Source organism: Lupinus angustifolius, chromosome LG14, assembly GCF_001865875.1.
Source record: "Lupinus angustifolius cultivar Tanjil chromosome LG14, LupAngTanjil_v1.0, whole genome shotgun sequence".
Classification (NCBI taxonomy): domain Eukaryota; kingdom Viridiplantae; phylum Streptophyta; class Magnoliopsida; order Fabales; family Fabaceae; genus Lupinus; species Lupinus angustifolius.
Genome location: NC_032022.1, coordinates 1525822 through 1552796, shown reverse-complemented (window position 1 = coordinate 1552796; position 26975 = coordinate 1525822). Strand labels below are relative to the sequence as shown.

At 33.1% G+C, this 26975-nt stretch overlaps 3 protein-coding genes and 2 long non-coding RNA genes across 7 annotated transcripts; 2 read left to right on the top strand and 3 right to left on the bottom strand.

The window, feature by feature from the left end:
* On the top strand, nt 1176-5909 carry LOC109327141 (protein PLASTID MOVEMENT IMPAIRED 1-RELATED 1-like). Of its 2 annotated transcripts, XM_019560193.1 has the most exons (4): nt 1176-1331; nt 1739-4158; nt 4460-4726; nt 4760-5909. In XM_019560193.1, exons 2-4 carry the CDS (start codon nt 1739-1741, stop codon nt 5619-5621), a joined length of 3549 nt encoding a protein of 1182 aa, XP_019415738.1. In that variant the 5' UTR covers nt 1176-1331; the 3' UTR covers nt 5622-5909. The 2 variants fall into 2 exon arrangements, with proteins under 2 accessions (XP_019415738.1, XP_019415737.1); XM_019560192.1 differs by having other exon boundaries at nt 4460-5909.
* LOC109327019 lies at nt 6806-21307 on the top strand. The gene is made up of 3 exons (XR_002105309.1): nt 6806-6816; nt 17954-17960; nt 21194-21307. It is a non-coding gene; the product is annotated as an uncharacterized LOC109327019 (long non-coding RNA).
* LOC109327017 (PHD finger protein ALFIN-LIKE 4-like) lies at nt 7785-11988 on the bottom strand. The gene is made up of 5 exons (XM_019559984.1): nt 11821-11988; nt 11509-11541; nt 8708-8936; nt 8456-8591; nt 7785-8216 (listed from the first exon to the last, which is right to left on the bottom strand). Exons 1-5 carry the CDS (start codon nt 11915-11917, stop codon nt 7953-7955), a joined length of 759 nt encoding a protein of 252 aa, XP_019415529.1. The 5' UTR covers nt 11918-11988; the 3' UTR covers nt 7785-7952.
* Nucleotides 15799-19286, bottom strand: LOC109327018 (nuclear transcription factor Y subunit A-7-like). Of its 2 annotated transcripts, none has more exons than XM_019559985.1 (5): nt 19144-19286; nt 17457-17579; nt 17310-17381; nt 16877-17056; nt 15799-16505 (listed from the first exon to the last, which is right to left on the bottom strand). In XM_019559985.1, the coding sequence occupies exons 2-5, from the start codon at nt 17529-17531 to the stop codon at nt 16134-16136; spliced, it is 699 nt and encodes a 232-aa protein (XP_019415530.1). In that variant the 5' UTR covers nt 17532-17579; nt 19144-19286; the 3' UTR covers nt 15799-16133. The 2 variants fall into 2 exon arrangements, with proteins under 2 accessions (XP_019415530.1, XP_019415531.1); XM_019559986.1 differs by having other exon boundaries at nt 17457-17574; nt 19144-19250.
* LOC109326279 lies at nt 22956-25005 on the bottom strand. The gene is made up of 3 exons (XR_002105226.1): nt 24804-25005; nt 23117-23239; nt 22956-23041 (listed from the first exon to the last, which is right to left on the bottom strand). It is a non-coding gene; the product is annotated as an uncharacterized LOC109326279 (long non-coding RNA).

Sequence of the window (26975 nt, the reverse complement as noted above, 5' to 3'; positions counted from 1 at the left end):
TGGTAAAACTAAGTTTAATAACACTGATTTTAATTATTTATGTATTCATTGACTTTTATATAAAAAATCTTTCAAATGAACATAGGTAACATGCAATTGTGCAAAAAACTTTATATTAACAATAAATACATATTAAACTCAATAAATATAAAATAAAATGATAGAATTATATCTCATGATCATATCATATGTCTTATAGAGTCCATCCATTGTAAGTCACTAAAAAATTATGGACTAACCAACCAAAGTATCATTCATTTCCAATAATTTTATGAGAAAATATCCACTTACTCCAAGAACAAGTTTTTTAAATTTATTCTTCATCTTAGCCATTCATTATATAGATATCTAATCGTTTGGATTTATTCACTAATTCAAACCATCGATTTTCCTAGAATTGATGGCTAGGATGAGGAGTAAGTAGATCTCCTTTGATTTAATTGGTGGCTCTTTTTTTTAATCTTCTTTATTTTTAGACAATATTTTAATTGATTGCAAATCTTTTCTTTTAGGAAAAAGACACATGTCAAATGATTTTATACATTCATAGAAACTATTTTTTATTTTAATAATTATCTAAATATAAAATTGTGTAATTCCTCCTTATCAAATAGAATGAGAGAATTTTTATTTGACTAAAAATAATTATTGAACCAAATTTATCAAATATTGTGATAATTTCTTGCTTTATGATTGTGTCTTTACTATTTTTTATTCAGTTTTAGATATTGCTAATGAAATAAGCTTTTAGATTAAAAAAAGGAAAAAAAAACATGTCAAATCTCTATCTTTAAAAAATCTTTCAAATGAAGTAAAAAAATCAATCTAAATCTAAGTATATTTTTATAGCATATACATTCTCTAGACAAAAATCTATTTTAATAAAAAACATGGTAACATGTTGAAATTAACTTTATAGGTGAATATTTGTTATATACTCATTGATTAAACTCTAGATTTTTCTATTTTTTTTTAAGTAGAGTGTGATATTTTACACCGTTAATGTAAAGATTTATACATATTTAATATATCATTTATTATTTATTCATATTTTTTTGTTGTGAATAATCAATTATAACTAAAAATAAATAATAAATGATACAATAACAATATATAAAATTCTTATCCTATCGATATATTTTTTCTCTATTAAATAATATGATTATGGAATATCAATATACAATGGGCGTTAATATTATAATATTAAATTTCACACTGTTTATTACAAGCTTCAATTTTTGAATGAGGTAGCTGCATTTCAAAGTGGAAACAAAGATACACAGAGATTGGTCTTGGAGAAAAAGATAACCCTTTTCTCTACTCAACATTCTGTAAGATTTTCATTTTTTTTCTCTCTCACACTTTTATTTTGAGTGAAAAAAATGGATTCTTTTTGGGTTCAAGAGTTTCAGTTTTGAATTTCAGAACCTGGGTACTCAATCTATTGATCCTTTATAGATTATATATGATGAATGTGGTTGATTTTGGTTATTGTTTTTTTAATATATGCAAAATGATTTTTTTTTAAATATATGTTTGATGGTATACATAGCCGGTGTCAACGTGGTGCAGGTTGTGTTAGGCAGTCGATAGATAACGTAACATTTTATCGAGTATCTATGATATGAATCAACAATGTGATATGCAAATTGATTTATTTATTAAAATGAAATTCTGGGTAGGGTTCTGTTTCATTTGAATTAATGTATTTTTATTTTTATTTTTTCCTGGGTCAAAGATGATGTTGTCAAAAGCTGAAGCTAGTAAGAAGAATGGCTCTAGTAACCTAAAGAAGTTGTTGAAAGATGGTGAAACTGTAAACAAAGATATGTTCTTGGACAGAAGTTCTTCAAAAAATCCAACATCTAGTGCGATTTCTCGATCTAAATCCACTCGGAAACCCCAATTGCCTGATCCAAAACCAAGGTCCAAAGGTGGTGGTGGTGGAAGTAGTAGTAGTAGCAGCAGCAGTAGGAATGTTGATCATAATTCGCAGAGCGATAAGAAGTCCATATGGAATTGGAGGCCATTGAAGGCCCTTTCACACATCCGACATAAGAGGTTCAATTGTTGTTTTTACCTCGAAGTCCATTTGATTGAAGGGTTGCCTTCCAGTTTTGATGATGCTAGCCTTAGTGTGTCTTGGAAGCGGCGAGACAGTGTTTTGATGACCCGTCCGTCGAAGGTGGTTCAAGGTGTGGCTGAGTTTGAAGATAAGTTGACTTACACTTGTTCAGTGTATGGCAGTAGGGGTGGACCTCACCATTCGGCGAAGTATGAAGCAAAGCATTTTTTGCTCTATGCTTCTCTTCTCAGTGCACCGGAGCTTGATTTGGGGAAGCATCGGGTTGACCTCACACGGCTACTTCCTCTCACTCTGGAGGATCTTGAAGTGGGGAAGATCTCAGGGAAATGGACTACGAGTTTTAGATTATCAGGAATCGCTAAGGGTGGTGTACTGAATGTTAGTTTCGGTTATATGGTGGTTGGCGATAACACTAATGCTACTAGAGACAGCCTCAATTCTCCTAATGCTTTGAGTTTGCGGCAGAATAGTATGCCTTTGATGAGACCGGATGTTAAACCCAGACAGCTTGATGGAAGCAGCAAGTTGAAGTCTATCAGAAGTTGGTCAACCAGTCAGTTTGATGACGTAAAGGATCTTCGTGAGGTATCGCCGGTATCAAAGTCAGCACTAAACAGCTTAATAGATGTCTTATACAAAAAAATTGACGAAGAAAAGGCGTGGAGTCCTTCGAACAGTGAACCTGAGTTTGATGTGTTTACAGAAAACCTTGACCCAACCAAACCAGATGATGTTTCTCCATCTGATAGTTGGAAAGAAAACCCTGAAGAGCATGCGTGCGATTATGGAAATACATGTCCAGTGCACAACAAACACGAACTGGATTTATTCAAAGAAAAACTGGAGATGGTTAAACCAGATGAGTATCCTTTACCTCATTCTGGAAAAGAAAACCGTGACGGTTGTCAAGGTAATGAATTTTTTGTTGTTGATAAGAGTATAGAGTCGTCATTAGATGATGAACCTGTTAAACTAGAGGAATCCATCATAAAGGCTCCTGAAGATACTGCAACAATAAATAGTACATATGCTCGTGATACTGCAGGTATACAAGGATCTTCTGAAGATAGTGTTAAACATGATTCCCTGGATGAGGTAAACGGTAGTAGTTCTCGGGATCAGGCCGTGTTGAATGAATTTTCTTGCAAAGAGGGTGACTTATACATGGAAGAACTTCTCCTGCAAGAGTTTGAATCAGCTATAAATAATTTCTCAGATTTGACGACTGTGGCACAAGAATCTCCTAAAATCATGGATGCTAAATCTAAATACGAGACGAGAAAGTCACATAGCTTTGATGATGTTACAGAGTCAGTTACCAGTGAATTTTTAAGCATGCTAGACGTAGACCACAGTCCCACAGGGTTGAGTTCTGAAAACGAGCCCGAATCTCCAAGAGAGCTCCTCTTAAGACAATTTGAGAAGGAGGCTGAGGATGGGAGATTTTCTTTATTTAATTTTGACGTTGACTATGATAACGAAGCAGATGATGGCGATGAAGCTTCTATTGGATCCGAGCAGTGGAAATTCTCTGAGGGTATTAAGTCATCATCCTTGCTGCAAGCTATGCAGGAGGAGCATCCGGTTGAATCTCATGATGTCAAGAGCAAACAGACGGCTCAGATGCTAGAAGACTTGGAAACGGAAGCGTTAATGCGTGAATGGGGTTTAAACGAGAAACCTTTTCATCATTCTCCACCAAAAGGTTATGGTGGTTTTGGAAGTCCAATTCAGTTACCCCCGGAAGAGACTCCTACATTGCCTCCTCTGGCGGACGGGATGGGTCCTTTTCTTCAGACAAAAGATGGAGGTTTTCTACGGTCTATGGATCCCTCAATTTTCAGTAATTCTAAAAATGGTGGGAGCTTAATCATGCAGGTTTCCAGCCCTGTTGTGGTACCTGCAGAAATGGGTTCGGGAATAATGGACGTTTTGCAGTGTTTGGCTTCAGTGGGAATCGAAAAGCTCTCAACGCAAGCAAAGGAGTTAATGCCTCTTGAAGATATCACAGGGAAGACAATGCAACAAATAGCATGGGAAGCTATGCCTGCCTTAGAGGGAGGAACAGAGAGGTTCGTCTATCTTGTTTGCATCGCTGTTTTACGATTTGAGATTTTTTAATAGCCATTCCTTAAATGTTTACTGATTGAAAATTTCCTATCTGATAGAATTTTTTTCGTTAGGGATAGTAGAAGGAACAGTTTTTCCGTATAGTTTGACAGAGAACCAAATGTTAGAGATTGACAATGAGAATTATTTTCTAAGTGGACGGAGAGGTTATCTATCCTGTTTGTAGAACTGTTCTTGGAGTTGAGAATTTTTAGTACTATTCGTTAAATGTTTGCTGATTAAATTTTGCGTTGCTTTATGTAGGCAATGTCGTTTGCAGCATGATTCAATTACAGGGCTAAATACTACTTTCGTGCAAAGTGAGTTGAAAGGAACACGATCTGGACTAAAGCTTGATAAGATTAGTTCAAGTTCAGTGAGAAACCCGACAGGCTCAGACTCAGAGTTTGTTTCATTGGAAGATCTTGCTCCATTGGCTATGAATAAAATCGAAGCACTTTCAATGGAAGGTTTGAGAATACAATCTGGGATGTCAGAGGAGGATGCGCCGTCAAACATTGTTGCTCAGTCGATTGGGGATATTTCAGCTCTCCAGGGTAAGGGGATTGATATTAGCGGATCCCTTGGCCTGGAAGGAGCTGGTGGCTTACAGTTATTGGATGTCAAAGACGGCAGCAGTAACGGAGTTGATGGGATCATGGGCCTATCATTAACTCTCGACGAATGGATGAGGCTAGATTCCGGTGAGATTGATGACATGGATAATATCAGTGAGCATACTTCCAAACTTCTTGCAGCCCATCATGCTAACTCGTTTGACTTTATACGCGGGAGTTCAAGGGGCGAGAGGAAACGTGGCAAAGGCAGAAAGTGTGGTTTGCTGGGAAACAATTTCATAGTAGCATTAATGGTGCAACTTCGTGATCCACTGAGAAACTACGAGTCTGTTGGAACACCAATGCTTGCTCTTATACAAGTTGAGAGAGTGTTTGTCCCACCAAAGCCAAAAATTTACTTTAACGTGACCGAGTTAAGGAACAAAAAATATGAGGAAGATGAGAGTGAAATAGTAGCGAAGGTGGAGATGAAGGAGAACACGGAAGAGGATAAAAGCTCTGAAGAGGAGGAAATTCCTCAGTTCAAAATTACTGAAGTTCATGTTGCAGGTCTGAAGACTGAGCCTCAAAAGAAGTTTTGGGGCAGTTCAAGCCAGCAAAAGTCCGGCTTCCGTTGGTTGCTTGGTAATGGAATGGGGAAGAACAATAAACAACCGGTAATGAAGCCAAAGACTGCAGCTAAATCTAGTGCTCCGGATACCAAAAAGGTGCAGCCTGGCGACACCTTGTGGAGCATCTCGTCTCGAATTTTTGGTACTGGAGCGAAATGGAAGAGATTGGCCGCACTAAATCCGCACAAAAGAAACCCGAATGTCATTATACCAAATGAAACTGTAAGACTTCATTGATGGAAGAGTGGAGTCAAAGGTTTTTTTCGAACATGGCTTATCCTTATAGTCAAAGGTTGTTACATGGTGAGTTAACGTAATTGAGCCATCCGATAATAAACTGTTCTTGATTCTGGAACATGTGCTTGGGGATTGTTTTTGCTTCTTTTAGAGCATCACAGAAACTGGACTCCCCCTTGAATAATAGCACTGTATTTGAGATATGCAGAAAACAACATGAAGGATTTTGTCAAATAAAGGTTGGATTTTGCTGTAGATTTTTCTGTTGTAAAGTTGTTTGTTACTTTTGCATGCAACTATTGTATTTGTCCTGTGATAGTGTTTATACATTAAATCAGGTAAACTATATTGCAGTGCATGAGTACTGTTGTATAAATTGTTACATCATATTGCAAAATTTAATTGATGAAATATTACATCATATTGCAAAATTTAATTGATGAAATGTTACATCATGTTGTATAAAATGTTACATCATATTGCATGCAACATTGTCCATGTGATGAAATGTTGGGATGTGTTTCTTTCCATTTCAAAAGCAATTGTGCATAATTTAATTGCTGAAATTGTGATGGAGACTTTACCATTAAAAAAAACTTGTCTCAAACTTTAGTAATCATGGGCCAACTTGATCACACTGGTTAATGTACATTAACTAAGTTTTCGATTCCTAAGAGCGATACTTATTGAGATTTGAGAGAGACAGTCATGTACCCAGAAAGAGTTAGTTCCTTACTAAGAGGGTCGAGATACTATTGCTTATACTAAATATCTACTTAATCAATTATAATTTTGTAAAATAAAATAAAACATAACTTATGATTGATTAATGAGGGATGTGGATAAATAATTTGGAGTATCAAAATATTCTGCACTTTAACACAATATCTTATGACATGTTAAGTAACAAGAACTATTCCTACTTGTCCTAACTAATAAAGTGTTTGACAAGAAGATATTTGTACTTAGTTTTTATTATTTAGAAAGGCATTTACATAATTGAAGTAACACACTTGATCAATAGATGATTTAATAGAATGTTCTTTTTAAGCATATAAATTGAGGGTGTCAAGAGTCAAGAAATCCAACACATGATTAAGTCAAACCAAAACATTACAAATAATAGCACAAAATTAGGATAAAACAAAATAGCAACTCCAAAATTACTGAGGATTGTGTAAGCTATGTAAACTATGTAAGTATTGACTATGCTATAACCTCACTCAATGTACGACTTATCTTAACACACCAACTTATGCATATGACATATGCAGCATAAAGTTTATATGACTGGACATCCACGGATGACCCATCAGGAAGTGTGTGCTCTAGTGTCATCTTAAGGTTTCATCTCAAAACCAATTAGCGATGAGAAGAGTAGTCCAATACTATTTAAATCTTTCCAAACAATGCTAAGGTCCTATCTCAAATTCACTTGGGAAGGAAGGGAGTAGCCCAACAAGTACATTCCCGAGACAAGATGTAGGCGATGTGATACTTACTTCCTATCATGCTCTCTAAACATAAGTTTGTCAGACCAGGTGATGGGTAACCTTTGTCGCCACACGAAAGGGCATCTTTTGGCATATGGCATCAGGATAGAAGTTGGACTATGCCTCATATGTCATATTAGAATGGTCAGATCAAACTCAACCACAAAAGTTAGCTCATAAAATGATAATTGTCTAATCCTTATTAACATCGACTTGATCATATCCACATCTGACCTGAACTTATCTTAACAAATGGTGTGAGAACAAAGGAAACCTTCTTCACAAATATGTTATCATGTACTAAAGGTTAGGGATAAAATTGTATGTTGCATTTCATATTTCATGCCATAACATTTTGTGATTGATAAAAAGGTTATGGAAATAATCAAAGGACTTCATATAATATAGAGATACAAATAGGCATGAACAATCTCTAATGTGTAGAGTGTTTTAAATTTGGTGAATCTTAACTATTGTGGATGCCTAAGTTACTAAGCAATGGAAAGCATCAAAAACATGTTATCATCAAAACCCAGAACACAATTGCTTAGAGAACAACATAACAAAGGGTTGGAGCAGAGAATTATAGCAGTGATCTTCACCACAACCAAATCTTGCTCCAAAGTAGAAGTACCAACGCCAAAGTAACAAACTAAAGATTCAAAGAACATAGGGCAAAAGTTGGTGAAATATTAAATAGTATATCCATACAAGTTCAGATGAACAAACTACTAAATACACACATGTTGCACTAACATGACACAAGAAAGAAAGCCAAAGTAACAAATTAGCATGATAGTTACAGGATTCGGGTATTAACCCAAATGACTATGATATCTCAAGGGCGTGCTCTCTTATTGCTGCTGCATAAGGGGCACTTATAATGGTTGATCTGATCAGCTTTGGCAGGAGTTATCTTCACACATTTACCATGGAACCATTTCTCGCACACGTCACAACAAATCCAGAATTCAACAGATTCAGATGTGTAAATCTCCCCACATGCACCACATTGTCCTTCATCTTCGTCCAATTCCTCCACCACCTCCTCCTCCTCCTCATCTTTTGCTTGCTCTGAATACTTCCTTGACTCCGATCCTCGCTATTTTGTTCCAATGACAAAACAGTGAAGTCAGAATATAAATAAGTAAATAACAATACAGCATACCAACTCTATTCTGTATTACAAGACATTTCTTGCTTCTATCCATGCCACATATATGGATCCACAATAATTACATGAAAGTTTTGATGCTTTACTCGAGTCAAAACATGGAGTAGTACAATTATGATACTAAAAAATGTATTCAAGGAAGGGCGAAGGTAACCAGATTTTTTTACCCCTTTAGAGCCGGACTTTGATTTGTTGCTGGTGTGGTTTGAAACTGATGACTTTTCCTTTGACTGTTTCTTCGCAGTTCCAGTCACAACCTCAAATATTGTTGGCAGATCATTAATCATAGCGAACAGGCGTTTCCTGTACAAAGAATCACAATGTATAACAGACAGGAGATAGTAACGAAAACATATTCTCATCCAAGGAGATGATTGCGTAGAGAGAATATAACAAAGGACCGGAGCAAAGAATTATACCGATCAGCATTATCAAAACCAAATCTTGCCCCAAAGTAGAAAGCCACTGAAAGTAGCCACGCATCACTGTGAACAGCCACCAAAGAAAGCCAGTCCTTTTCTTGCATCCCATCCCTAGCAAAGTTTATGCCCAATGCAGGCTCGGGAAGTTCAGGAGGAACTTCTTCAGCGGGTAAATTAACTTCCCATTTTTCAGTGGGGAAACCATACAGACAAAGATTCTCCTTTTCTGATGTACAAATGGTAAATAAATAAAGCATCAACATCTTAAACAAATTAATTCAATTCCATTGATGTTCTTTGTTATGCTTATCATTTATAACATGATAAAGGAATATGGCAAAGGAAAGAGAAAAACCAAAATCAGACAAACTTATTTGATAAAATAAAACACATTGCAATTTCAAAATTGGAGTGACGTGCACAAAATAATCACTTAATACAACCATATAATGCAATGAATAGAAACTCAAAATCAAACTTCAACTGTAGAATTACTTCGGTAATGAAGCTTCTAAATAAGCACAGAACAAAAAACATTGAAAAAAATATGCTTAGCTGCAGCAGCTATTAAAAGCAACAATATAACAGATGCAAGGGTAGTGGTCATACTGAAGCAAAATAGAAAACTACAAAATCGAGATCTACCAATTTTCCGTTATCCCAGTCATACAAGTAAACAAGATATAATAACAAGGGTGCCAAAGTTATAGATCCTATTAGGGTTAAACAAGGGAGGTAAGCACATAAAACAGGACATCAGCAAAGTAAAACTCTGCCTTTAAAATAAATTTAATATAGACACATAAAAGTAAAACAAAGAGGCAAAACACACTAAAATCTACAAGAAACATTTAATGATTTAAATATACAATACGTTTGAGCTCTATATTAAGAACTAACTTCACCATATATTTAAAGGGAATTTCGCCACAGGTAGATGAAGTAAATAATATTTACCTTAGATTTCATAAGAAAAGTAATACAAAGCAAAGACAGCAAATATGTGCAGCATTTGAGATCACATTTAGATTATTTATCAAAGTAAAAATTCGTTAAAGAGGAGGGATCCATTTACTCTACGAGTAAGTTTCTATACTTACTCCTCATACTAGCCATCAATTCTATGGACATCTAACGGTTTAGATCTACTCACTAATTTAAACCATTGGATTTCCCTAGAATTGATGGCTAGGACGAGGAGTAAGTCTAAAAAACTTACTCTTGGAGTAAGTGGATATCTCCCCCTCGTTAAATAAAATAATAATGGAAAGTCCATTTTTCTTTAAAAACAGAAAGTTAAGAATGCTATGCTTTCAACATCAATGACCTTCTAGTTGGGAAAAGAAGCAAGAATAAATACAAAACCAAAGATGTGATTTAAGAATGCTATGCTACCAATTCCAATGCTAGGACAGGACACCGGCACTATCAGATCATTTCAATGGTCTAACACTCCAACCACATAGACGCATACAATTCTACATGTTAAAGTGTGATTTTGACAACAATTACATAGGATCTTAATAAAATAAGAACATTATGACCTTCTTTGATGCATGTATATGTGCTTATCACCGCATTTGTATTGAATATATATATATATAAATATATGATACTAATACACTCTAGTATATCGCCGGTCCATATTAGAGAAGTGCCCAAATCATTTTTTTGTACTTCCAGTATGTCTCTGATACTGATACACATCTAATATTCCAATATCGCCACTCACCACAGCTTGACAGAATTTTCTGATTCTTTGCTAGTGCTAATTGAGTGCAATAAATGCAACTAAAGCTCTGAGTCTCTAACTTCATCCACTCACAGTCTCTCTCTCTCTCATCATATTTATCCTTTGAAAAATGTTTTCTCTCTTAACTCGTTTAGCAGCTCCCATAGCTCATAGAAGAGAGCCAACTACACTGTCGCAAGCCTGCAACTCGATCAAATCAAGGACAGATCTATGTTCAATTGTTGTATATTCTTACACACTTCCTAATTTGTTACTTTCCTACTTTTTTTGTTGGTAGTGGTTTAAATATTTCTGCAATAATGTAAGTGGCGACATCACATGCTTAACAAGTCCATACAATTACTTCTAATGCCAAGGAAAAAATGGAACTTACATAGTACCAGTGAAATTTTAAAAAGGGGAACTTTTTATCACACATATAAGCAGAAACAAACAATGCAGTAACCATCACACACAAAAGTGACATAAGTAACACATGCAAGCTCCCAGTAACATAAAATCATCGACACTAAAAGGCACATCTATATATGCAGACACACACACAGACGAGGAAGGATCCGATTACATCGGTTCAATTATACCAAATCTCAAAAGTTAATCTTACTTTCATCCAACAGTTAGTGTGTTTGGTTCCACATTTTGGAGCTTCTAAAGTCATTTTTGAAGTTTAGAATTTATGCCAACCTCTTTGTCAATTTTATCTTAAAATCGATTTTGCATCAAAACCATGGAAGTGTCAAAATGTAACTCCGGTGCTAGGTTGAAACATTTATACTGAATTTTCCAAAGAACTTGATTATAGAATATAAAAAAAATCAAACATAAATCACTTTGCTTTAAACTCAAATTTAACCTAAATCAATTTAACAAATTCAATTCATTCAAAACCATGTTTTGCAGTTAACTTCACTATCACTAATGCATGAAAATAATAAGATCAACACTTAAAGATTAATTGCAAAGCGACCAAAATTCCGAGAATGAATAAAAAAAGGCAAAACAATTATAAAAGAGGAAGAAAAAAAAAGAAAGGGATAACCCTAACCTGGATCACACTGCTGATAAAATTCCACTACATCTGCAAAATAAATAAATATTAGAATATACAAAATAAAAAGTAAATACTCGCTTTAGTCCTTCCAAATTTTCACGTTTATTATTTTTTGTCGGTAAAAAGTAAAAAAATTCAAACTAGTACTCAAAGACCGAGAATGTAAGTCAAATAAAGTACTCCATGGTAAAAAATGTTAAAAAGTACGAGGTACAAATCTAGCCGAATCTTACACCACTAAACCAACGGAGTGTTTAGTGTAGTAAAAAAGGAGATCAGGAGAGAGGGAGGGAGGGAGAGAGAGACCGGTGGTTAGGGCTTTGACAAGGGCGGTCCTGCGGCCCTTGAAGTCGCGGAAGACGGCTTCGACGGAGCGAGGGTTGTAGTGAGCGGCGGCGTCCATGAGTTGAGTTGGGGGTATTATAGGAATTACAGAGAAGAAAGAAAAAGAGAGGGAAGAAGGAGATGATGCAAATTTGGGTATTTATCTCATTCTATTCTTCTCTCTCTATTTATTAAGTTCAATAAAAATAGTACAAAGTCACATCACAATAATCAATTATGTCAAAATCTAATATTTTATTAGTAAATCGGAAATTAAATAATAGGATTCAAGTTAATTTGTACCTTATTTCAATAATGATTAGTCATTCTTGGAAATAATTATGAAAATGTAATATAACTTAATTGAAATATTAACACTTAAATTATATTGATATATAAAAAACAATGAAATTTTAGAATATAAAATATACATGAGGAAGAAAGGTGATAAATAAGAGCATGATTATAAAAAGTATTAAATAGTTTTAGGTTTATAAAACATCAAAAAATGCAATGTGAAAAATGTGAAATAAGGGGAAGACTTATTTGCACTTATCTTTAATTGAAGATAATTTTATATGAGTGAGGATCTATTTAGTCAAAAATAAGTTTTTTAAACTCACTTCTCATCCTAGCTATCAATTTTATAGACATTTAATGCTTTAGATTTACTCACTAATTCAAACCATTAGATTTTTCTAAAATTGATGGCTATGATAAAGAGTAAGTTGGAGTAAGTGGATCCCTCTTCATTTCATATTAAGAAAAATGATAATTATAACCCATTAAGGCAAAGTATAGATAGCTATTTTTTAGTCGATAATCATGTTGAACATTTAACTAGTAGCCATGCTTAAAATGTAGAAACAAGTTTTAGAAGTAGTGACTAACATATAATTCAAAATGAGACGAGGTATATGATACATAAATTTAATAAGAATTAAAAAGTAAAAATTTGAGATTGCATCATATCATGATTCATGAAATTTAACTATTTTGGCCCATCATACAACATGAAGAACAATATGTCACTCAAGCATAAGAAAAAATTCACCTCACAACCATATATAGGACTCAATGTTAGATAATGCAATGACAACAGAATAATAAACGCAATGTAACTAGGGATGGCAATATGGGCTTGGCCCGACGGGCCAGCCCGTTTGAGTTGTCATTTTTAGCCGGTCGAGCTGGGGATTTGAGCCATTTTACCAATAAGGGTCGAGTCAGACTATCTCATATTTTGGCAGGCCAAAGGCGGGTCGGGCTAGCTTGTATTGTCACCCCTAACCTTGGGTTTCCATGTTTATCTAACAAAATTGTAAAAGAGAAATACATGTTTGTGGTCAATATATAAAATATGTACCTTTGCTCAATTATACCAGTTGATGTCAATGATTGAGATGCATTATCATCACTTTTGTTATGTACATTTTTAAATATTAGATGCACCACATATTTATTACCATGCTTAGCAAATTCTAGTATTAGATCTTCAATATGACTTTCATAAATGTGTATTTTTTGTCAAATAATAACATTGTACTAGAGAGATAGATCATGTTCCATCTCATGTAGCTATTTCTATTAAAGTTCAATTTCCAACAAGGCATGTGGGCCCATCAAGCTGAAGATGGTTGTTTGTGGTACCTTTTCATAGCAACCTAAGATCAAATTATTTGTTCTAATGATTTTTATTTTTTTATGAAACCAAGGATAAAAAATGTAATTATCTTTTAAATATATTAAGTTTCATAAACAAAAATATACCTATGAAAATTTCATCAACCCAAGATCAAGAATGTAATTATCATTTATTTGTTCTAATAATAATGTAGATGATGAAGAAGAAGATTGGAAAGACGTTGATGGTGGTAGTAATAGAAAAGTGGATGTATATTCTTCTAATAGAACATTTAATGTTTAAAATTTAGGAGTTAAAAACTTTATTATGAACAAGGAGTCTAAAAGTTTAAGACTATGTTGACTTGTTATTTAGAACTTATATGTTTTAAATTAAGACTATATGTTATTGTGAGATTGTTGACTTTTTGTTTGTGATTTCTTGTTTAAAAATACATTTATGAGGCGTGATGATTATTTATTTTTGAAATTATGATTGAGTTAATTACAAATGTGTATTTTAAAAAAACGGGTCAGCCCGCCCTACCAAATATGGGTTAGGCTGACATTTTGAGTTTTTTTAGCAATAAGGTCGAGTCGGGCTACCCATATTTTGGTGGGCATAAGGCAGGTCAAGCAGGGTCGAGTCAGACTGGCCCGTATTGCCACCCAAAATATAACGAATGTAAGAATGTTATGTTAAATAATTAAATACATCAGCCAATATCCTATTAAGAATGAATGTATTAAGAGGACGAATGTATTAAGAGGATGAATGTATTAAGAGGATGAATGAGTACCTCCATTTCTAAAGATAATACAAGCACATATTATCGTAAAAAGATAATAAATCAAACAAAAATTATTCCAATTTCTAGGTTGGGGAAGCTAAAAAACCACAAACAAAATGATTAAAATATTATGGTTATGGTGCCTTTTCCGTAGAGATTACAAATTTTGGTCATTGCTATATGAATTAGAGCTGTCAAAACGGGCGGGGCCGGTTGGGCTAGTTCATTAAAACCTGAAAATTTATAGGGTTTTAGTATTATTTTAGGTACTTTTTATTAAATTCGGATTTTTTAGCCTGGCCCGGTCGGGCTATTATAAATCTGGGCTCGGGCCGGGCTTACCCTAGTGGGTTCGGGCTACTCGTTTTACTTATATGTTTTAATTTTTTTTGAGACTTTTGGCTTCGTAATCAGCACTAAATAAAAATTTAAAAAACAACTTATAATAAAAAATAGATAATAAGTATTATGTTATTATGTATTTAATTAGATTTAACTTTACCACAAAAATATAACAAAGAAAATAATGTTTACAACAAAACTAAAATCAACATAAATTGTTTATCATAGAAAACTTCACACCACCAAATTTAATATAATAGTTCATAGTAAAAGTGTTGATAAAGAACATACAAAAGATAATATTTTATTAGTATCAAATGTTTATATATTAAAGTGAAATTACAAATTATATCGTATTACAGAGTGAGAGTCCAATAGAAATGAGAGATTTAATAAAAGAGTTATGTTAAAAATATACACGTGGACTTAACATCACGTCTTAATTCAAACACAATGCATTAGATCTATATGTTTGATTGCATTTGGCATAATAAATATGTTAAGAAAAGTTATTCGTTAATATCAAATAATACATATTTTTTTGAATAAATTAAATATGTTAAAAAAATTTAAAAAAATATTTTTTAGTTTATGCAGGCTGACCCGCCATAATCTGCAACCCGCTTAGGACGGGTTTGAGCTACCATTCGATATGCATAAATTGTATCTGGACTTTTTAGCCCGGCTCAGCTCGAACCAATATGAGCTAACCTGAACCCGTCTGGATAGCCTTTTTAACACCTCTAATATGAATAGAATAGATAATTTTGAGTTTAAGGACGTACTTATTTATATATATTATGTATGGTTCACGCACGGAAATCTGTCTTGGAAGAAACAAAGAATTGGTGTCATTGAAAGAAAAGTTAGGGGAAAAATTAAGAACAAAAATAAAAACGAAAGCGAAAAGACAAAATTATATTTATTTTTGATAAAAACATTTACAACATTATATTTTTCTTTTTGAATTTTAGGAAATTACGGACTCTATAAATTTGGCTAACACGAAATTCAGACTTTTTTTAAGTGTATAAAAAATCGGCGACAAGAAAATCTATCACTAATCATCTCCACTCGAATTTTCCTCTCAATATTGGAGAAAAAACAAAATGGCATGAATCCCATCATTTTTTTTCTTTCCTCCAAACAATGGAAAATTTTCTTTTCCTTCATGTAATGTAAGCATGTTAGGGCATAGATATCACAAAAACTTATAACTTCATGGAGATACTACTCTAGTACTTTGATCCAATTCAAGTCTTCAACAAACTAGTGTATAAGCAATAACAACTTCAAAATACACAACAATGCACCACAAAATGTCTCAGTGCTAATATGCAGAGTCTCTCAAAACATAACCTTTTTTTGTAAGAACACATCACAGCAACTTTAAAATACTCGGCAAAGCACTCGGAATTAGGAATGATCTTCGTGCTAATGCGGTTTCTCAAATGACGAGTTTTTTTGTAAGATCGTGTAAAAGCGTAGAAAGTAAATTGATTAAGCCAAGGATGAATTGCCAATACGGTGATCAACCTCTCACCGGACAATTGGAGCACGCTGCTGTGTTCCACCGAAGGTGAGTCCACTACCACTGTGATCCTCCCCTATGTTTGTAGAGTTCCCTAGGAACATGTGCTCTGTCTGCCTAAAATTGAAGCTGTTATTCGATAAAAATGTCCGGTCAGAACAGGTAGTGATGGAAGATGCATTTTCTCCGGTTCTTGTGGGATGACTTTCCACTTCTGGTGTATCATTCTTTTGATATATGTTGACAGGGTCTGAGCCAGAATGTGCACCAGTGACATGTTCTGCATTGGAATGTTGAAGCTGCTTGGTACTCAGAAAGCGTCCCCCGGATCCTCTAACTCTATTCACAGCATGGCGATGCCGAGACTCATGAAGATATGGCTGCAATCAATTACAGGGGGAGGAAAATAAGATTCAGATACTTACTATATCTCTTGGTCCAAACCAGACTCGGAAAATCAGACAACACCTTCGCTATATGACTCAACATTCAATATAATGGAATAATAAATAATTCTACTTTATCAAAACTTCATCTAGAAGTTTTAAACCAATCCTTTCTTATTCATAGTGATTCCATCATTATAACAATATTTGGGTACATTGCGAATAATTTTCTGTACACGTTATCCTAGTTTTACCCCTTGCATGCCACATTATGAAAATAGTCCACAAATACTTTTCCTGCTCCAAGAATAATGTGCTATCAGAGAAGGAGAGAGTTCAAAGCATTCCCATCGTATGGAAAATACCTTACGGCTTTTAATGAGTTTGTTTTGAGCCTCAAGCTTTGCTCGTGATTGCCGCCTTCTCAGTATGCCATGGTATTGTTTCGCATTGACATAAATGGGTCCATCTTCTGCAAGATCAAGTGGTAATGCAACTCTGGTGGTAGCTAATCCCAGCATCTGGGGCAATATTTGAGATTGATTCTAAAATATTTTAAAAATAGAGTGACATCAAATTCAAAACATTATACTAGGAAATCAAAATGGAACAAAAGTTTCCTTAAAAAATGCAGCAAAAATTTCATGTCACCAAAATTACGCATATGATGCATCTAAATATTAAGAGCATAGATAAAAAGTTGTAGTCGTCACGAGACATTTTACGTTTTTTCATCATGTGGGAATTAGAATTAATTCCCGTTTATCTACTTTTATCGATGTGGGAAGCGTAACTTACAATAGCCTGTGGTCCATAAGCAGCTAAGGAACCATCGTAAAAAGGATCGCCATAAGGATAAGAAGCATGAGCCTGAAATTGGAGGACAAAAACTAGTAAGTCGCTTAAAGTGCAAGAAACAAATGCACAAACAGCGGCATCACATACCATTGAGTGGTTAGAATCAACTTGTCCACAATTAAACACAGTATCAGGATGATTCAACGAGAGAAACGGCTTCATGTAACCTTCAAGTTCGACATAGCCCTTACTTAAACTTTAGAATCCGACCTGAGGATATGGTTTCATGTTAGCCGGGTCCAAAGGTGAATGAGACTAGGAACACATAAATATAGAAGAAAGTTGTGTAATGCATAATGTATAAGAAGAACAAGACTAAAGTAAAAGTACACATTAACACTCCTCAGGCACGGCAACACAGCCTATATTCCGAAAGGGTGTGAGATAGGAAAGCAATGTTTGAAAAATGTAAGTTCTTAAAATAGGATATTGTTGGGAAGCGCGTCCCACGTCATCTGCCTCGTTCTCCTAGACATGGTTTAAATATATATTGGGTTACTCCTCTCATTGTCAATTGGTATTGAGATGGAAACTTAACAAGTATTAAAGTCAGAGCCCAACTTCTTAATTTCTGGTTGTCATAGGTCAAATGTAACCCTTCGCCTAGTCCAACAGACTTCTCTGGAGGGGGCGTGATGGGAAGTAAGTCCCGCATCACAAATAGTCATCAAAATTAAGAAAATAAACTCAAATTAACAAGTCGCTCAAGAGGATAAAGCGAAGATATACAGATAAAGCCACTCACAATTGAACTTACTAATTACAAATAATGTAGTCCTTAGCTTAACTTCATCAAAATTATTTGATCAATTATGACACATGAGATTGATATTTTGTTACATAGTGATGTGTCAAAGAGCTATCTTTTGAGGTGGCTTTCACTCGGAAAATATTTAAAGTGACAAATCCTCTTTGTGGCGGCATGGTGCCGGATAACGAAAAATGCAAACCTTAACTCTCTACCTAAGAACTCGAATTCAAAATTTTCGGTCAGGATCTTGGGGAAATGAGAACAAAAATTAAAGTTGGAACAGATATAAGATGTTCATTGCAGCAATTCCCAATTATAAAAATTTGTGATTTCCATTTCACCTAATACATATAAATCAGGAAATCAATAAAAACAAATACAATAAAGTACCATCAATCCAACAAATACCCTTCATAAAATAAAATGGTATTATCTCATCAATTCAATCTATGACACATACAAACCCAAGTTCCATGTTCATACAGCAAAAAGCTTTATAACAAAACCACTTTGGAAATCTTAAGTCAGCAATAGTAAGTACTAAGTAGTGACCTTAACAACATCAAGCTGACCTCAAACTCAACATGCAATAACAACAAGACATTGGTCTAGTGGTGTATGACTCGAATAGGCCAAAAAATGTTCGATTCATAGAAGTGACACTTGTTAGAAGGAACCGTCTACACCCAAAAGAAAGAGACTAGTTCATTACCGATATACATTGGTTATATCAAAATAACCAACATGCAAATTGGTAAACAACAAGCTTAATCCTCACAAGTATGATCCCACATTCTTAAAAAAAAAACCCAAAAAATGATAAAAAGAAACTAAAGGGCACCCCATCCTCCTAATAGTGACACACCAGGAGGATAGATATACACAACTTTTTCTAAGATTTGCATGTCTATCAAGTTTATGAAGAGTTTGTTTTCAGTATTTGAACTCGTTACCTCGGAATAAAAATAAAATGTGGATAATAGATAGAGGAAAATATAAAAGAAAGAGATATAAAGAAAGTACCTTTGGGATGTGGTAAGAAGTAGAAAGTGTTGGGTTGAAGTTGGGCATGTTTTCTCTCACTGAAAAAAGCCTTTCTTTTTTAACATTGTCTCACTCAACTCACACACACTCTTCATTCTAGAATCATCTATTATCTATTTCTCTCTCTTCCTTGTTCCATGAAAGTGGGCCATGCAATACTGTTCCTTAATCCTTGGGCCTTGGGCTTTCCTTTTCATCTCATCGTAGCCGCCCCTCCACTACTCATTACTTTCCACGTGTTTATCACTCTCGATTTTACTCTTGTCCATCTGCTGTCACACACTTAACGTCATGATCTTATGATTAGTCAAAAAATTACTTAAAAATTAAATTTTAACTTAAATATATATTTTTTAATCAATCACAAGGCATGGCACATGAATAACATATGCACCCAACTTTATATGCTCACTTACTTTATCATTTGGTTGATATTCACGCTATAATATTTACTATGCTTTATCGACATAGTTTTTTTAATTAAAATTGAGTTTATAGTCACTATAATCTTATGACCAATAAAAACCCTCTTCTGTTATTGAGTAGAGAAAAAATATATCTACTTACATATGAGTTTTATATATTATTATTATCTACTATTTATATTTTATTATTATTAACTATTCAAAATAATAATAATACGTAAGTTACTCGATTAAACATTAAATTTGATGTAATTATTAAAATTTTCTTTAATATTTTTAAATTCACCCAATTAGGTTAACAAATTACAGATCAAATTGTCCTTACAAATAATTTCAACAGATGAAATTGTCTAAAAAGTTTATATTCAGGAATTGTTTGGTAACTTTTTTCTTCATCAGTGGAGAAAATATAAAATTCAAAGATTACTTAAATAGTTTATTTTCTTTGAATTGTATTGGGTCAAGATAACTAAATTAGACCAATATTCTATGTTATTTTGTTTATTCACTATTTTTATTAGACCTCTAAATATCTTCACCATATGTTTCTTTGTCTTATTCAAATTATAATTTGTCTTATTCAAATATCTTGTTTGTTTTATTCATTTTCTGTATCAATTACCAAAGGCTTTCTTTATCACTATTTTATGTATAAATGACTTGTTGTAGCTGATATGATGGGCTTTATTCCCTCGTTCGAAGCCCAATCCCCAAATGATAGGTACCGATCGAACAAGTACTTAATTTTTTTTATTTCTTCTTTTGTTTTTGTAGGAAATACTCGGCTATGTTAGGTTGGGGTGAAAAGAGATGAAAGAAAGTGGGAGGAATGAAAATATTTTTTTCTATTGTTTGGTTGCATTGAAAAGAATGAAAGAAAGAAAAAAATTGGTGGGGCTCATGTATTATGTTTTCTCTCCGCTATTGAGAGGAAAACATGTAGAAAAAATTGTCCCAGAATTGATTGTCCAAAGTATGTCTTAAATCATGTTCCAAACCAATGACTATGAAATAAAATCAGAAAAAATAAGAAATATTTAATTTTTTAATTCACATTGCTTGTTTTCATTGGTTTAATACATGATTTGAGATATCATCTCTTTGATAGTACAAAAAAAATATCATTATTAATAATAATTATATTATTTTTCTCTTCACTTTCTTTCCATTTTCTATCATACCAAACAACTAAAAAAAGCATCATATTTTTTACCCATTTTCTTTTCTCAACTTTTCTTTCTTTGACTTTTCTTCTCTAAACCAAACACAGTGTCAAAGCTTACGCAAAAAGTAGAAACTTGATATTAAGGGTTAGAAATATGCTAGAGTATTTATTAAGGATCTATTAGCCAGATTTATAATAAGTTAATGTGAGACTTTTCTTTCATACTTTTCAAAAAACATGTTTAGATTATTTTAGATCATTTAAAGGTTATATTAAGCTTAACCGATCAACTTATATAATAATATTTTTATATAACTATTATTATTATATATTAAATTTTAATATATAACATATAATATAATTGTTAATGTTAAATAAGATATCAATAAGACGTTAATCTAGCAATGTAAGGTTCCATTAGAGTCATAGATGATCAAAGGTCAATTATTCAATTCATGAGAGCGACACTTGTTAGAAGGGACAATCACGCACACCGAAAGTAATTAATTCCTTACTATAATAAGGTGAGAGGATACCCTTAGTAGTACCCAAAAAATGTTAGATAAGTTTTTTTAAAGGCATAGGAAGGAAATCCATGTACTTGAAAAGTAAGTTTATGAAACATAATTCACATCTTAACCATCAATTATAAGAAAATCTAATAGTTTAAATCTATTAAATTGTCTTTTGACCCGAGTTATAATTTTCTATATTGATATACATTACAAAATACATTATAGAAGACAATCCTAGTTAGTTTCAGCCTTATTCCATATTCGTTTTCAGGTGAGAGACCCTGACCCAGGACAAAAAGCAGATTGGGAAGCACCCTCCATAAAATCAGAACACACCCTGATTGATTGAAAACAATTATTTAAGTTAAAAATGTAATTATTAAATAATTTTCTGATCAATCATACCTCCTGTCGTACACAGTGATACAAACAAACGAGACATCAGATGTGTACCCATCGAAAATCAGATCCTCATCTCCCATTATAGCCATTCCCTAAGAAACCAAATCAAAACCAAAATCAGAGATCTTAAAGTCAAAAAAACCTCTCCTCTTAATTCTCTTTTGTTACTTTAATTTCCCTCAAACTTTTTATATTATTTCATTTTCAGAAACTTCTTACTCTCTGTTCCCATTTTAGTATCCATTTCAGAGAATCTCTGACACCGTAATTCCAAGTTACGCATGCCGTGGCTTTTTCGTAATTTCTTCTCGTTTTTCTAGATTATAATCTTCAGTTTCTATTACTACTACTACTTCTCAAAAACATGCTTACATGCATACCTCGAACGAAGAAACTCGGTGATGACTCGCTGAGTCATCAGGACGATTCTGATCCAAACAACAATGCAAAAAATAATAACCAAGCTGTTAAGTCAATTACTTCTCAGGTACTCATAACTTCAAACCCCATCAATTCTTCATCATGTTTATGTCTTCTTACTTTCAAGAAAAATACAGAAAACAACAAAAAATTGAAGCTTTAAATTTCTAGAACTTCAATTGTTGCCTTAAATTTTGTAATTTTGGATGTTACCACAATATCAAAATTTTAAATCTTGGTTTGAGATCTCTACGTATGTGTCGATAAATTCTGAAACTGTATCGTGACCACAATTATGACCGAACAATGATAAATGTTTGAAATTGTCCGAAAAGTTAATGTTTTTTCATTATTTTTTTGCTTCCATCCGTGATTACTGTTATTTTTGATTAATGATTGAAGTTTATGTTAAGATTGTGTCATTAGGATTATATATGAAAGTGTTAACAAATGAATCCCAACCTCAAATTTCATGGTGGCAACATTTTTCTATAATGTTTTGCAGCTTATGATTCTGGAATCTTTGCAAACATCGTTGTACTATTCAAAACCTTAACGTTAATATTTAATACATAAGACAAGTTAATGTTTTATAGATACAAAATTGACATGAACAAAAATGAATGTCGTATGATTTTTCTGTTGGATGTGTTTACGAGTTGAGTTCTGAAGGGGAAAAAGTAAATTAAGGACTTTAGAGTCATTTAATAGTTGTATTTCAGAGGCCTCAACTCTGAATTATTTCATTTCTTTTGTTCTCATCCAAAACTCAACTCGAAAACTCAGACATTTATTTTAACACATATATTGAAGGATGCATCTATGTTTCTAGATAAAGGATATGGCGTTGAAGGCATCAGGGGTAAAGCGTAACTTACAATAGCCTGTGGTCCATAAGCAGCTAAGGAACCATCGTAAAAAGGATCGCCATAAGGATAAGAAGCATGAGCCTGAAATTGGAGGACAAAAACTAGTAAGTCGCTTAAAGTGCAAGAAACAAATGCACAAACAGCGGCATCACATACCATTGAGTGGTTAGAATCAACTTGTCCACAATTAAACACAGTATCAGGATGATTCAACGAGAGAAACGGCTTCATGTAACCTTCAAGTTCGACATAGCCCTTACTTAAACTTTAGAATCCGACCTGAGGATATGGTTTCATGTTAGCCGGGTCCAAAGGTGAATGAGACTAGGAACACATAAATATAGAAGAAAGTTGTGTAATGCATAATGTATAAGAAGAACAAGACTAAAGTAAAAGTACACATTAACACTCCTCAGGCACGGCAACACAGCCTATATTCCGAAAGGGTGTGAGATAGGAAAGCAATGTTTGAAAAATGTAAGTTCTTAAAATAGGATATTGTTGGGAAGCGCGTCCCACGTCATCTGCCTCGTTCTCCTAGACATGGTTTAAATATATATTGGGTTACTCCTCTCATTGTCAATTGGTATTGAGATGGAAACTTAACAAGTATTAAAGTCAGAGCCCAACTTCTTAATTTCTGGTTGTCATAGGTCAAATGTAACCCTTCGCCTAGTCCAACAGACTTCTCTGGAGGGGGCGTGATGGGAAGTAAGTCCCGCATCACAAATAGTCATCAAAATTAAGAAAATAAACTCAAATTAACAAGTCGCTCAAGAGGATAAAGCGAAGATATACAGATAAAGCCACTCACAATTGAACTTACTAATTACAAATAATGTAGTCCTTAGCTTAACTTCATCAAAATTATTTGATCAATTATGACACATGAGATTGATATTTTGTTACATAGTGATGTGTCAAAGAGCTATCTTTTGAGGTGGCTTTCACTCGGAAAATATTTAAAGTGACAAATCCTCTTTGTGGCGGCATGGTGCCGGATAACGAAAAATGCAAACCTTAACTCTCTACCTAAGAACTCGAATTCAAAATTTTCGGTCAGGATCTTGGGGAAATGAGAACAAAAATTAAAGTTGGAACAGATATAAGATGTTCATTGCAGCAATTCCCAATTATAAAAATTTGTGATTTCCATTTCACCTAATACATATAAATCAGGAAATCAATAAAAACAAATACAATAAAGTACCATCAATCCAACAAATACCCTTCATAAAATAAAATGGTATTATCTCATCAATTCAATCTATGACACATACAAACCCAAGTTCCATGTTCATACAGCAAAAAGCTTTATAACAAAACCACTTTGGAAATCTTAAGTCAGCAATAGTAAGTACTAAGTAGTGACCTTAACAACATCAAGCTGACCTCAAACTCAACATGCAATAACAACAAGACATTGGTCTAGTGGTGTATGACTCGAATAGGCCAAAAAATGTTCGATTCATAGAAGTGACACTTGTTAGAAGGAACCGTCTACACCCAAAAGAAAGAGACTAGTTCATTACCGATATACATTGGTTATATCAAAATAACCAACATGCAAATTGGTAAACAACAAGCTTAATCCTCACAAGTATGATCCCACATTCTTAAAAAAAAAACCCAAAAAATGATAAAAAGAAACTAAAGGGCACCCCATCCTCCTAATAGTGACACACCAGGAGGATAGATATACACAACTTTTTCTAAGATTTGCATGTCTATCAAGTTTATGAAGAGTTTGTTTTCAGTATTTGAACTCGTTACCTCGGAATAAAAATAAAATGTGGATAATAGATAGAGGAAAATATAAAAGAAAGAGATATAAAGAAAGTACCTTTGGGATGTGGTAAGAAGTAGAAAGTGTTGGGTTGAAGTTGGGCATGTTTTCTCTCACTGAAAAAAGCCTTTCTTTTTTAACATTGTCTCACTCAACTCACACACACTCTTCATTCTAGAATCATCTATTATCTATTTCTCTCTCTTCCTTGTTCCATGAAAGTGGGCCATGCAATACTGTTCCTTAATCCTTGGGCCTTGGGCTTTCCTTTTCATCTCATCGTAGCCGCCCCTCCACTACTCATTACTTTCCACGTGTTTATCACTCTCGATTTTACTCTTGTCCATCTGCTGTCACACACTTAACGTCATGATCTTATGATTAGTCAAAAAATTACTTAAAAATTAAATTTTAACTTAAATATATATTTTTTAATCAATCACAAGGCATGGCACATGAATAACATATGCACCCAACTTTATATGCTCACTTACTTTATCATTTGGTTGATATTCACGCTATAATATTTACTATGCTTTATCGACATAGTTTTTTTAATTAAAATTGAGTTTATAGTCACTATAATCTTATGACCAATAAAAACCCTCTTCTGTTATTGAGTAGAGAAAAAATATATCTACTTACATATGAGTTTTATATATTATTATTATCTACTATTTATATTTTATTATTATTAACTATTCAAAATAATAATAATACGTAAGTTACTCGATTAAACATTAAATTTGATGTAATTATTAAAATTTTCTTTAATATTTTTAAATTCACCCAATTAGGTTAACAAATTACAGATCAAATTGTCCTTACAAATAATTTCAACAGATGAAATTGTCTAAAAAGTTTATATTCAGGAATTGTTTGGTAACTTTTTTCTTCATCAGTGGAGAAAATATAAAATTCAAAGATTACTTAAATAGTTTATTTTCTTTGAATTGTATTGGGTCAAGATAACTAAATTAGACCAATATTCTATGTTATTTTGTTTATTCACTATTTTTATTAGACCTCTAAATATCTTCACCATATGTTTCTTTGTCTTATTCAAATTATAATTTGTCTTATTCAAATATCTTGTTTGTTTTATTCATTTTCTGTATCAATTACCAAAGGCTTTCTTTATCACTATTTTATGTATAAATGACTTGTTGTAGCTGATATGATGGGCTTTATTCCCTCGTTCGAAGCCCAATCCCCAAATGATAGGTACCGATCGAACAAGTACTTAATTTTTTTTATTTCTTCTTTTGTTTTTGTAGGAAATACTCGGCTATGTTAGGTTGGGGTGAAAAGAGATGAAAGAAAGTGGGAGGAATGAAAATATTTTTTTCTATTGTTTGGTTGCATTGAAAAGAATGAAAGAAAGAAAAAAATTGGTGGGGCTCATGTATTATGTTTTCTCTCCGCTATTGAGAGGAAAACATGTAGAAAAAATTGTCCCAGAATTGATTGTCCAAAGTATGTCTTAAATCATGTTCCAAACCAATGACTATGAAATAAAATCAGAAAAAATAAGAAATATTTAATTTTTTAATTCACATTGCTTGTTTTCATTGGTTTAATACATGATTTGAGATATCATCTCTTTGATAGTACAAAAAAAATATCATTATTAATAATAATTATATTATTTTTCTCTTCACTTTCTTTCCATTTTCTATCATACCAAACAACTAAAAAAAGCATCATATTTTTTACCCATTTTCTTTTCTCAACTTTTCTTTCTTTGACTTTTCTTCTCTAAACCAAACACAGTGTCAAAGCTTACGCAAAAAGTAGAAACTTGATATTAAGGGTTAGAAATATGCTAGAGTATTTATTAAGGATCTATTAGCCAGATTTATAATAAGTTAATGTGAGACTTTTCTTTCATACTTTTCAAAAAACATGTTTAGATTATTTTAGATCATTTAAAGGTTATATTAAGCTTAACCGATCAACTTATATAATAATATTTTTATATAACTATTATTATTATATATTAAATTTTAATATATAACATATAATATAATTGTTAATGTTAAATAAGATATCAATAAGACGTTAATCTAGCAATGTAAGGTTCCATTAGAGTCATAGATGATCAAAGGTCAATTATTCAATTCATGAGAGCGACACTTGTTAGAAGGGACAATCACGCACACCGAAAGTAATTAATTCCTTACTATAATAAGGTGAGAGGATACCCTTAGTAGTACCCAAAAAATGTTA